Source organism: Oryctolagus cuniculus, chromosome X, assembly GCF_964237555.1.
Source record: "Oryctolagus cuniculus chromosome X, mOryCun1.1, whole genome shotgun sequence".
Taxonomy (NCBI): domain Eukaryota; kingdom Metazoa; phylum Chordata; class Mammalia; order Lagomorpha; family Leporidae; genus Oryctolagus; species Oryctolagus cuniculus.
In genome coordinates, this window is record NC_091453.1 from 17,200,168 (window position 1) to 17,213,667 (window position 13,500).

Below are 13,500 nucleotides of genomic sequence, written 5' to 3' on the forward strand. Positions count from 1 at the left end.
TGTAGAAATAAAAGGAAAAATTTGATAGTGTGTTCATTTTCCCTGGGGCCGCTCAGGGAAGATAATTTAAATACTACTATGAATATTCCAGATGTTTTTTTTTTAATTGTTACATTTGGTTTGTGTGTGTCTATGTGTGTGTGCCTGTGTGTGTTTGTGATTGTATGACCTGTTCTCCCAAGGTAGTTCTCTATTTAATTTTCTGTTGTCTCTCATTTAACTTTCTCTTTAAAGCTATTGGTGTCAGCAACCAGAGGGAAACCACCGTAGTATGGGACAAGTTAACTGGAGAGCCTCTCTACAATGCTGTGGGTAAGTTGTCATGTACCAAGGTCAAATACAGGGCTTTTCTCCACTTGCAAATGTGTTCATACTAGAGTATCTTGCTTTAAAAGCATGCAGTCATGTTTCCATAATCATATGGGATGGGGGAAGTCTCCTAAGAAATTATTGTGTATCTATTGTATACTTACTTTTTTCAGACCATGTTTATTCACATATTGATTTAACTTTCTCCCATGTTCTGCTCTTTTGCTGATTATTTATATTACACAAATGGATGAATGTTGCCAGAACTGTTTTGTAATCACTGTGTTTCTGATTTCTAAAAGATATCACTTTTTACTCTTCTTACCCTGAGAATCAAAATTATAAACATTCACAGTATCTATCTGTAAAGTGCTTGTGAACTTGTTCTTTTCATCTACAAATTTCAGTGACTATTCTGAGATTATAAAAATTATCTGATGCAAAATTGACCATGAGTATATGATAGCATTCTAGATAGGATAACTGTTGAACAATAAATGACAGTACCATCTCCTAAGAAGAAAAAGTGTGTCCTAAATCTGCAACCAGTATAAATCTTCATTCTGTCAGAAATAGCAAAGTATTCTTTTTTCAATAAAATACCAAGTTCTGGGGGCACAATGGAGCCAGAAATTTTCAGAGATGGGATGATTTATAAAATGAACTAGTTTGCTTTTTAGTTATTTTAGTAATATAATTATTTTAGTATTGCTTAGAAGAAAGCAATATTAACACTAAAAACACAGGAAACACATGAAAAAGGTACATTGTAAGAGTATCATGAATTATTTGGGAATAAACTTTATAAAAATTAAAATATTTAATGTATAAGAAAACACTTAATACAAAGTTAAATCAAAATATTTCAAAGCAATTGTATTATACTAAAGCAAATTGTATTATATACAAAGCAACTGTATTATACTAAAGTACATCTTTTAAATCTATTTTGGTCTGATGCTTATTTATTATGAATATAATTAAGACTGCAACTGCAATTTTAATGACTAGTATTTATGAGAGTATTCTTTGTTAGATTAATGTTAAACTTCTTGAAGTAGTTAGTGTTTGTTATCATTTAGGATCTTTAAGATGGAGAACACCCCTATAATAACTGAGAGACACAAGATGGAAGTAAAAATTTTGTTACTTACAGGTCTTGTTGGGGGAGTGGCATGCCTAGAGGCCACAGGCAAGGAAGCCAGGAAGCACAGGCAGGAAAAAAGTCTGGCTTGTAGGCCAACACCTTTATTGAATCTGAGGCATTGTATATACAGATTTCCCATGGGTTCTAATTGATAGATTTAAAGAAAACCCAAGTTCCAGGAGGTCTTGCTGGGACTTATAGGTTTTTATTGTGGCCTATCTGGATGGATACCAAGGCAATATAAACTTTTAAGAATGCTCTATTTGGTTTTACTTTTTCCCTCTGTGAAAGGAAGGGCCTACTCAAGGAAACTAGAATGTTCCTTTGAAGTTCCAAACTTTGAATCATAAAAATAGGCCTTTGGACTTTGAGTTGTCATTTTAAAAGAATTCAGCTTAGGTTAGTTGAAGTTACATTCTCAGTGAAGTATTCAGTAAATATTTTACAGACAATCTTTCTGTGATATGCTTAGTTAACTTATCTCCTTTTTTCCTACCTTGTTCCTCTGCATCTCTCCCCTATTCTGTGTGCTTTGGGGTGTTAATTCAAATGTACTTGTAGGATATGAAGAACTTTTTATCTACTGAGAACTTCTTGTGGTTTTGATGCTATCTAAGGTGTTGTAGAGGATACAAATTATATTGATTATTTTTGTAACCACTTTATAATCATGTGTTGGAAGGAGTCTAGCACAAAATTAGGAAATAGTTGATAAATTGTGTACAACTAAGCTCAATAGGAATTAGAGCAAGTACAAAATGAGTGTGGATTGTGAACTTTGAGCATGCCTTTCATAGTGGAAATTGCCCCTCATTTGGGCCTTGAAGCATGTGTTTGATTAAATAAGGAATCAGGGGAGTTGAGGAAGGTGGAAATATGTACACTTTTTACCAAAGAGCAAAGAGATTGGATTGGAACATAGATTGATTTGCTTATTGAATTTAGTGGACCTGGCAGTGATAATAATGCTCAGTAAGTGCTAGCTGCTATTACTATGGAATTGTAAATACTTTAACCACATTGTTTATTCTCAGTGACCTGTGAAGCAGGTTTTACTAAACTTATTTTATTGTATTTATTTGAAAGGCAGACAGAAAGACAAACATATCTCTCATTTACTAGTTTACTCCTCAAGTGTTGCAACTGCTGAGAATGAACCAGGCAGAAGCCAGGGGCTGAAAATTCAATCCAGGTCTCCTGGCCCAAGTACTTGAGCCATTGTCACCAGCTGCCTCCTAGCGTGTGCAATTCAGGAAGCTGGAATTGGAGTGGAGCAGGGACCCTAACCCGGCACTCTGATAAACTTAGGGCAACACAGATGGTCCCATGTGGTGTCTTAAGCATTATACCAAATGTCTACCCCATTTAGACTTACTATAAAAATGAATTATGGAAAATCTGTGTAACTTGTCTAATTTCATGTAGCTATAAGTAGAGGTAAGGCCACAATTTGAACATAAACACTCTCCAATCTGAAAGCCTGTTTTGTAATTTGAATAGATAGGGTTTAGTAAGGTTATAGAGCATACTGAAAGTCATGAAGCATAGTGTAGACTTGATAAACCTGTGCAGCTTGGGATAAACTGATTATAAAGGAGTTTGGTATCCCATAATGGTGGAAAGGGGTCTCTCAAACACAACAGTCTATTGAGAACTGCTTAAAAAAAATACTGAAGGTCTTGAAGGCCACCAAGATAGTGAAGAACTGTGGGACCAAGATCAAGGAGAGAAGGAAAGCCCAGAGTTAAGCCTGGCATTTGGTGTTACTTACTCTCTAAAGATATCCGGAGGTTCTGAAAAGAGTATCAGAGTAGCTAGGCAGCACTTTATCACAGGTAGGGAGGCAAAGGTAAGGAGGCAAAAGGTAGAGTCAGAGGCTGCCAAGAATGGGGATGAGTATTGGTCAAACAGTGGGTTTGGGATTGGTACTATGAAGGGCTAAAAATCAATACAAACAAGTAACGTTAGAAACAGACTCATAGGAAATCCAGATATTAGTGTTATCCAGACATTAAAATAACCAAAATTAAAGTGTTCGAAGAATTAATTGACAAGATTGATAATATTGACAAAGAATTGGAAATTAATTTAAAAATGGAAATTCTGTAATTGTATTAAGAACTCAGTTGACGAGTTTTACATCAGTGTACACATAGCTAAAGATAAATTAATGAACTGAGAGATCACAAGTAAATATCCAGACTAAGGCACAGAGAAAAAAGGTGTATAAAACATAGGAAAGAATGTAAGAGAAATATGGGATGGATGAGAAGGTATGACATTTCTGTAATTGGTGTTCCAGAAGGAAAGGAGAGAGAATGAGGTATAAATAATATTTGACAGATAATGAGAGGAGGTTTTCCCAAATTGATGGGTAATATCAAGCTACAGATTCAGGAAACATTATGATCCCTAGACAAGATCAATATACAGAAAACCACACATAAACATATCCTGGCATCTGAAGATAGAAAAATGTTAAAGTAGCCAGAGCAAAAGATAGATAGATAGATAGATAGATAGATAATCTTAAAGAGAATAGTACTAAAGTACTAAGACTTTCAGCTAATTTCTCAATGAAAGCAAAGTACGTCAGAATGCAATGTCATGAAAATTTTAAAGTGCTTAAAGAAAATAATTTCTGCCTTGAGTTCAAAATCCAGCAAAAATACGAGTGTTCTTAAGAAATGAAGGTGAGATATGAAAGCAAAGACAAAAATGCAGAAATTATTACAAGTCAAGACCCATTGTCTTAGTCAGTTCAGGCTGCCATAATAAAATACCTTGGACTGGGTAATTTGTAAATAACAGAACTTTATTATTCATAGTTCTGGAGCCTGGGAAGTCTAGGATCAATGCCCTAGCAGATTCAGTATCTGATAAGTTCCTGTTCCTCTTAGATGGCACCTTCTATGTGTGCTCACATGGCAAGTGGCAAGAAAGCTTCCTCCAGCTGCTTATAATGCCATTCATGAGTGTTGAGCCCTTATGAATTTTTTTATTTTACAGATTTTTATTTTGTTTTTATCTGAAAATTACAGAGAGAGGTAGAGACAGAGAGCAAGGTCTTCCATCCACTGGTTCACTCTCCAGATGGCCGCAATGGCCAGAGCTGCACCGATCCAAAGCCAGGAGCCAGGAGCTTTTTCCAGGTCTCCCACTCAGGTGCAGGGGCCCAAGGACTTGGGCCATCCTCTACTGCTATCCCAGGCCATAGCAGAGAGCTGAATTGGAAGTAGAGCAGCCGGAACTAGAACTGGCACCCATATGGGATGCCGACGCTTTAGGCCAGGGCTTTAACCCACTATGTCACAGCACAGGCCCCGAGCCCTTATGACTTAATCACTTCCCAAAAGCCTTGCCTCTTAATACAATCACATTGATTATTAGGTCCCAACATGAATTTTATGGGACCTTGACATTCAGATGATAGCACCCAGTAAACGAAAAGCTAAATTGTGTTTTTTTCAGCCAAAGAAAAATGTCATGGTATGGAAATTTGGTAGTGCAGTGAGGAATGTAGAGCCTTAGAAAGGGAAAACACATAGGTCAATCTGGAGGAATTTTTACTGTATAAAACAGTAATGTATTGTGTTGTTTAAGATGTATTAAGAATTGAAATACATGCTAGTACATGAAAGGAGTCTGGGGTAAATGAGATTTAAATATTTTGAGATAACTCATTAAGGAAGTGTGTTGTAAGTGGTGAAGGAAGAATAAAATCATTTATAATTAATGAGCTTATAAGGGAGGGACAGATTTTTTTTTAAAAAGAAGACAAGGAAGGGAAGGAAAATGAACATGAAATAGGAAGGAAGGAAGGAAAATTGAAAGAATTGAAATCTAAGTATGTCTTAACTGATGCACCAACTGTCCTAAAATCTAACTATTTAAATAGTTATATTAAAAAGGATTAGATTCTTCTCTCCAGTACAATGTAGCAAAGGAGACAATTGGAACTGCTAATGAATTGCTGAGATTAGTGCAATGACAATGAAGAGAAGACCAATTCGCAAGACCTTTCATAGGAAAAAAGTATAATCTGTATGTTTGTATATTGTATAGAACATAAACATTAAGGGAAAATAAAGGCTGAAGATTTTCAGCCTGAGTAAACAGAAAGAAATGAAATATTTAAGGAGTACCAACCCAGTAGAAAAAAAAATGACTTTTTGTTTTGGATGAAGTAAGTTTTGGACCTGTGATTGAAACTAATTTCTGGGAAGTTATAATTAGGTTGTTTAAAGCGTAGAATTGATACCTGATAACACAGATGTGATAATCTCAATATATTATTCACAAATTCATCGTAGTAGTGAATGTAGAGTTCAGTGAGATTTTAGATGCCTTTCTGTATTCCAGGCTGTGTGATGATGCCTGGGCATATAGCAACAAACCAAGCAGGCCTGGTGCTTGTATTAGTGTCACAGAAGCTAAGGATAGAAATTTGAAAGCTAGAAGCAGAAAGGGAAATAGAAAAGGAAGAGCAAGCAGTGATGAGCTAGGAAGAGAAGGCATTAAATATTGACAAGAATTGATGCTATCTCCAAGTTTATTTCATCCAGGAAAACACTAAGGTATCATATCTCCATGGAGGTCTTTGGTTGAGAATATCAACATAATATAAAATCTTTAGCAACTTTATCCTAAAGCAATACTAGGTTGGATTAATGGAAACAGAATAAGATTTTCAAGTATATTTGTCTTTGAGCTTTTTTGGTTTTGTTTATTTCTCAGTCAGTGGGTTTTTTTCTCTTTAAGGTACCAAAAATATCATAGAAAGGTGGTTTATTCAGCTGTATCTCTCAACAGTTATAGAAGCTGAAGTTTGAGATCAAGGGGCCAGCAGATTGAGTGACCTGGTGAGGGTCTGCTTCCTTGTTTGCAGATGGACAATCTTCCAGTTATATCCTCATGTGGAGAGAGCAGAGAGAAAGAAAGCAAGCCCTCTCCTGTCTTTTTATAAGGGCAAGACTCCCATTCGTGAGGGTTCAAACCTCACAATCTAATTGCATCCCAAAGGCCCCACCTCCAATGCCACACATTCAGGGTTAGGATCTCAACATAGAAAATTTGGGAAGACACAAGCCTTCTGTCCATAGCCCTTTCTTTGTATGTTTTATTTCCTTCCTTGTCTGTCTTTCTTATAAATCTCTGTCACTCTAAGCCTATCATTTTCCTCTTCATTTTTGTCTGCCTTTATGTACTATGTTTTATAACTGATGAGAAATAATTTTTTAAAAATTTTTTTATTTTTTTTTTTATTTTTTGACAGGCAGAGTGGATAGCGAGAGAGAGAGACAGAGAGAAAGGTCTTCCTTTGCCGTTGGTTCACCCTCCAATGGCCGCCGCGGCCGGCGCGCTGTGGCCGGCGTACCACGCTGATCCGATGGCAGGAGCCAGGTACTTTTCCTGGTCTCCCATGGGGTGCAGGGCCCAAGCACTTGGGCCATCCTCCATTGCACTCCCTGGCCACAGCAGAGAGCTGGCCTGGAAGAAGGGCCACCGGGACAGAATCCGGTGCCCTGACTGGGACTAGAACCCGGTGTGCCGGCGCCGCTAGGCGGAGGATTAGCCTAGTGAGCCGCGGCGCCAGTGGAGAAATATTTATTACAAACAAATGAGAAGACTGTTTTATTTCTCTTTTTATGTAATAATTTGCTTTATGTGTTTTTTTATTGCTCTAGGGTACTTGATAAGCAGTAAATTCACTTATCTGCAGTACAGTAACAGAGAAACCAAGATAGGAGAATTACTGGTTACCATTGGTGGCCGTGGCATAGGCTTATTGGAGGAGTTAAATCCTGAGAAAGGCTATTGCTGCTTGCAATAAAGATGTGTTTGTTTACTGACATCTTTTCTAACAGTTATAAGCATAGAGAAAAGTTGCAGTGGGTCCATTGAATGAGGCACTGATGGTCTGTTTTAGAAGTCTCATGTATATTAGAATTTACAAAGTTTTAATTCTGTAATTAACAAGGTAAGCATTATTGTGGTATCTAAAATAAAGAAGTGACACATTGAGTCACTGCTTCCCATCTACTGTGCCATGACACAGCCATTTACTCTGATGACCTCATTGGTGGATTGGTGAGACCTTTGTGGCCCTGAATCTGAAGCAGGCCTTCGGCTTCTCTCGCCTCTCTTCAGTTATCCTTGTTCCCCTAGTGCTTTTCTCTCTCCCTTTTAGCATTCTCTTCATCAGCATTCTTTTCCAAAGGGAACTCCATTCACCCATTTTGCTAAGCATTTTCCTTCCGAAATCAACTTTTATTAGTGGTGTACATGAATCACTGAGTTCTAAGTATTATTGAAGGAGGTTTGAGTTTACAAATAAACCATAGACCACACTGATATTCATTTGGAGATTGAAGGAAGTCTTGAATCATGATATTTAATATGTTTATACATGTTTTTCAGTGTTGCTACCAGTAAAAATAATGTAGCCTAACCAGGATGACCCAATTGTTTTCCCCCCTTCTTGGCTGAGTTGCAGTATGACCCTCACTTCGGTAGCTTTTATTTACAGCACAATCCATGATTTAATATAAAAAACACCATTTGTAATAGGTACTAATATCTAGTGAGGCAAGTTATTGGTTTAAGACTTTTAGTATATTAAAGAAAGGTACCCACAAAACTCAATTCTTTGTCTATTAAATTTTTTTCTTATTGAAATGGTATTACAATTTTTTTCCTAAGGTGTTGGATTAGAATTCTTTATGACATATAACTCTTACTGTCGAATATTACCATTTTAAACATTGATCTTCTTTTTTGCCTCTTCTTTGTTAACATACTGGTTAACCTTGCACCAAAGATTAAACTTGTGTAATCATCTGTTGAGATCTGTTGAAGGAACCTTGAACTCAGTTGTTTTGTCATTTCTGGAACTGGGTTATCAGTTCCATGCTGGGAATCAGCATGTACGAAGAACAATAGGTGGCATATCATCTAGAACTCCTAAGTACACTTGGCTTTAAACAATAAAAGCATGGGGTTTGTTGTTTATGTAGAAGGGAGAATTTTTAGTTTTGTAAAATCTAAAATACTCAGCTTTATCAGGACCCACTTATACCTCAGTATTTCAAGTCTTTTTTTAATTTTATTTTTTTCAAGATTTATTTATTTGAAAGGCAGAGATACAGAGAGAGAAGGAGAAAGAGAGAAAGAGAAAGAGATCTTCCATCCACTGGTTCACTCCCCAAATGATTGCAATGGTCAGGGCTGGGCCAGGTTGAAGCCAGGAGCGAGGAGCCTCTTCTGGGTCTTCCACATGGGTGCAGGGACCCAAGTTCTCAGGCCATCTTCTACTGCTTTTCCAGGCACATTAGCAGGGAGCTGAATTGGAAGTGGAGTAGACATTTGGGATGCTGGCACTACAGGGGGAGGCTTAACCTTCTGTGTCACAGCACTGGCCCCTCAAGTCTTTTATTACACAGTTCTTTGAAAGCCTTATAGCTCCTTCAATCCTGGGTAAAGAAACAGTGCTGTATTTTGCAGTGATTGGATTATTCAACTCTGGTTAGTTTAAGTAGAAAGAAACTGACCTTGATTTTAACTTTCAAATTTCCAATATTTAATATTTTTATCCCATTTAATAAAGACTATTAATTCATAATGGTTGTACTTACATTGTCAAGGTTTTTTTTTAAAGATTTAATTTATTTATTTGAGAGAGATAAGTTATAGATATTGAGAGGGAGAGACAGAGAGAAAGGTCTTCTGTCTGCTGGTTCACTGGTTGGATGGAAAGAGGAGCAGCCAGGACTAGAACCAACGCCCATATGGGATGCCGGCACCACAGGCAGAGGATTAACCTACTGCGCCCCAGTTGTCAAGGTTTAACTCTGGATTTAGACCCTGGGTTCAAATACTACCTTTTCCACTTCCTAGCATTCTGTGCATATTCCCTTGACAGTTAAACTGAGGAAATTAGAAGTATGGTCCTCATAGGCTTGAGGTGAAGATCAGTGAGTTAAGACATGTAGAACCCTTAAACCAGTGCCTGGCGGACTATAAGGCTTCAGTGTCAACCACAGCCAATTTCTGAATTGATGATAGCCTTTTTAATCCGTAAAGCCAGATGAAATGATTGATTTATGCATGACAGGTGTTCCTAGGGAAAATGCAGAGTCTACCTAGGGTCACCCACTCTCAGATCAGTTATTGACAGGTTGGCAGTTGTGTACCTGTGAGATAAAATAGGTTTCAGTCCACACCTTTAGGTGTGCATGTGCCTGTGTGTATACACACACACACACACACACATGAATAATGGCTTTTTAACTTACTCATTCTTGTCCCACTCTCCATTTTTCATTTTAACCCACCATTTTCTGAAAATGTCATCAGGTGAGGGGCAGTCATCAATGTAGCCTTTTTCCTCTTGCAAAGAACCTCTTACCCAGCTTAATTAACAGTTTAACTTTTGGCAAACTAGTAAAACACAGTAACTAAACGTGTTTTACTATTATTAAGTCTCTTGTGGGGGAACAGCCCCATAACACTTTGTGTGACTATCAGAAGTCCTTGCTTAGGATGTGTACGATAGCCTGGAGTGTCAGCTTTGTCTCAGTTCAATTCAGACTAGAAGCTCCTCACGAAAAACCATCTTATAGGAGATTCATTATTTGCCTTTGTTTCTAGTCAACTGGAAATAATTTAGATGGTCTCCAGTGGCATTTTCTTTTAGTTTTTATTTTGTTTCTTAGATGCTTTCTCTTTCTATTATGATTATCCAAAAATGGTGCACTTTTGTGAGGTGTAGTTATTCTAAATATTCTCACAATAATGTCTTCCTTTGTACTTTTACTACATCACTAAACAAACCCTGGTCCATGGGGGTTGAGGGGAATACATTTCTCTTTGGTCTTTAAACGTTATTCAGAACAAACTAAGTTTATCAGACATATTTTGGATGTTATTTTATTTAATATAATGAGATTCAGATTATTCAAAAATTTTTTTTTACCAATTTGTTTGATGGTCTGGACCATTTAATTTCAATTTACTTGGTCTGCATAACAGGCCCTATAGTGTTCCAGATCACCTCTAGACTTGCAGTTCCTTTCTGCGGAAGTGGCTTTTACCTCCAGCCACCTACCAGCAAAGTGCTCTCTTTGGGTCTTCCCAAAGCAGCTCGTTCATGTCTTATTGCAGATGTCCACAATTCAGTCCTTTCTAACATCCCCCTAGGGATATACTCCCTCCATGCATTCATGCAACATTTCCATTCAGTGGCTGAATGAACTGCCTGTAGTTAATTGAGGCACTTTTCTAAATAGGATGCATAAACGTTGACAAGTAGCAAAGAGTCATTGTGAACCAGAAGCAGGTATTTACCTGGCCTTCATCCAAATGCCAGAGATTCAGATTGGACTTCCTTCATTTCCCCTTCTACTCCATGTCTCTTCCTTTTCTTTTTCTACACTCAAATATTCATTCTGGTGAACTCGCCCAAGGGATCTACCATTTCTTAAGTGATCAACAAGAATACATAGACCTTTTATCTGGCCATCTCTAGTATGAATTGCCATTATTTCTCCTAATACTCCAGCTGCTCCAGTTTCTCCTGGCCCTTCAGTTCCAGTTGCCGTTGTTCGCTCTGGCTCTTCAGTTCCAGCTGCTGGTACTTCCTCAGGTATTGGTGCTCTGGCTAACAGCTCACTTCCCAGCCTTCCAACTCAGACATGTTGGGGGAAATTGACCTCTGCTTCTGGATCTGGACCTGTCACTTCTTTTGATCTCCAAAATTACACACACAAGGGGCTTAGTCCTTCAGCTTGTGGTCTTCTCTTTGGCTTTTGGTCTCTTATTCTGCAAATCTAATTCTGCTGTATTAGCTTCTTTAATGAGTTTTCTAATTTTTTGTTCTTAATTCAATTAATTTTGAGCATTTGTGAATTGCTTGTTAGTGTACCAAGCACTGACATTTTTCTCTTTGGCAGTTTTACTAATTCATTCCATGTATTCTAATTGCCTTAAATTCTTTGGCTTAAAAAAAGGAACTATCTTAAAAGGCTTCTGTGATCATGGAACAATGGAAGGAGAGGGACTTTCAGGCCATATAGTCCAGCCTCCTTACTTACTTAATATTTAGTAAATCCAGGCCATGAATGATGAGATGACTTGCCTATGTCATGTAGCTGTTGGTGACAAAGCCAAACATGGAACTTTGGTCTCCTAATTTCACATCCAGTGTTTTTATTCATTGTGGTGACATTTTAACTCTGTGGATACTGCTCTGTGAGTCATAATTGCAAGCTTTCAAGTAAAGAATAAAGAGCTCAATTTTCTAAGGGGTCCTAATCGAGGAGCGGTAGTGTCACAGGGCCCCTAGGATACAGGAAGCACCTGGTCATTTTTTTTTTTTTTTTTTTTTAGTTTTGTTTTTAAATAAATAATTAGAATGCCTCTACTGTCCTAAAGAACATGCCTTAGAAAAGAGGTTCTCAAGTTTTAATATTATACTGAATAACTTGGGGTACTTTGAGGTTCAAACCTTGCATAGATAGACAAAGAATCCTGCAGAGCAGAGCCAGGGTGTGCGATTTCAAAGTTTTCCAGGTGTTCTTGGTATGCTTTCTAGGTAAGAACCATGGCTATGGAGTCTAGCAGTATTTCTCAAAGTGGGGCACCTATTTAAAAGGCAGCTTTTGGTGCCCCATTCTCAAACTTGCTAACCAAATATTTGGGGGGTTGGGGCCCGTTTTGAAGTTCCCTAGCAAGTGTTATGTCCCTTAAAATGTGGAAAAAAATGATCTAGAAGGATTTAAGTCATTAAATATGAAGCCAAGAGTGTGGCTTTCCAATGGATTTGTTCATGTCCTCTGATTAAAAAATGTTTTATGTCATGATTCTGCAAGCCCATATAAGTGAAACAAAAGTTTTACAAGTCGGTATTTATCTTACTGAGTGCAGCAAACTTCGGTATTACCATCCGAATCCATCCTGTTTCATTTTTTAAAGTGGGTAATCAAAACTCATTAAATTGATCTTTAATCTCAGCTCATTGTGGTTTGATAAACAGGATTGACATGTGCTTGTTAATTCTGTCACAGATTTAAAACTTTTCTCACTAGTTTTTCTTCGTTTTCCAATTACTTTTGTTAAACCAGTAACACCTGCTAGACTTTCTTGCCTGTGAGGAAGGTCCACTTTTGTCATAGTCATTCAGTACTGTCACTGGTAGAAAGTGCATTGCCTTTGTTCCCTGAACATGGGAGATTTTGCCATCTCCATGATGATGTCATTATTGGCTTGCATCAATCACAGTGTAGGTAATAAAAAACTCCAAATAAATGGAGTTTTTTTAAAAAAGGAATTGGTTTGCTTATGGAATTGGTGATCCAACGCTAGCTGATTTCAAATTTAGACGGTGTCCTCTGGGTCCCCTTCAAGTCTTTTTTGTGCGATGGCTCCAAATATGGCAGATTTAGCTTTCCCTTCATGAGGGGCAGTAAGTCCACATACTGCCAAGCTCAGCTTAGAACAGGTCTCCTGCAGACTTAGTACACTTCTCGACTGGGCTTGGGTACCACATACTGATTCCTCAAACGGTTCTGGGATCTGAACCTAATACTGGCACTGCAAGTAGTCTCAGATCTCGGGCAAACTCCATGATTGAGGTAGAGGGAGGGCTGATTTCCTAAGGAAAGTTTGAGGTGCTGGGCAGCAAACACAGATGTCAAGTGTAGGCCATCTGTTTTTATGGTTGTCTTCTTTTTTCTCCTCCTCTTTTGGCTGTGATGAGCCTTTTCTTGCTGCTTTTTACATCTACAAGAAAACATTATTGTGTTCTGAAGTCCTCAATTTAAATCTCCTGGGAAGTAGCCACTGTCATAGTCAAACACAGGGCCCTTAAGGGAAATGACACTTTAAGTAATTAGGAGGAATTGATTAAATTTCATTCCAGGAAAGAACTGGTTTTTAAATGAAGAGAATAGAATAATATAGTTAAGAGTGAGCCTTACTAGACAGTAATTGCTAGCATTGAGATGTGAGTGGGCAATCTTATATAATCTTCCCTGAGGTCTTTACAC

At 37.7% G+C, this 13,500-nt stretch overlaps 1 protein-coding gene across 14 annotated transcripts in view; it reads left to right on the forward strand.

The window, feature by feature from the left end:
* Nucleotides 1–13,500, forward strand: part of GK (glycerol kinase) — a 79,057-nt gene that overhangs the window by 22,494 nt on the left and 43,063 nt on the right. For 9 of the 14 annotated variants that reach the window (XR_011385689.1, XR_011385690.1, XR_011385691.1 and 6 more), the window contains exon 4: nucleotides 235–312. Coding sequence is in view for 11 of the 14 variants with exons in the window: in XM_008272486.4 (XP_008270708.1) it covers nucleotides 235–312 (78 nt within the window). In the remaining 3 variants the exon portion in view is untranslated. Of the gene's footprint in view, nucleotides 1–234; nucleotides 313–11,015; nucleotides 11,100–13,500 lie in introns of all 14 variants that reach the window. The other 5 variants (XM_051827652.2, XM_008272484.4, XM_008272485.4 and 2 more) reach the window with 1 other exon arrangement.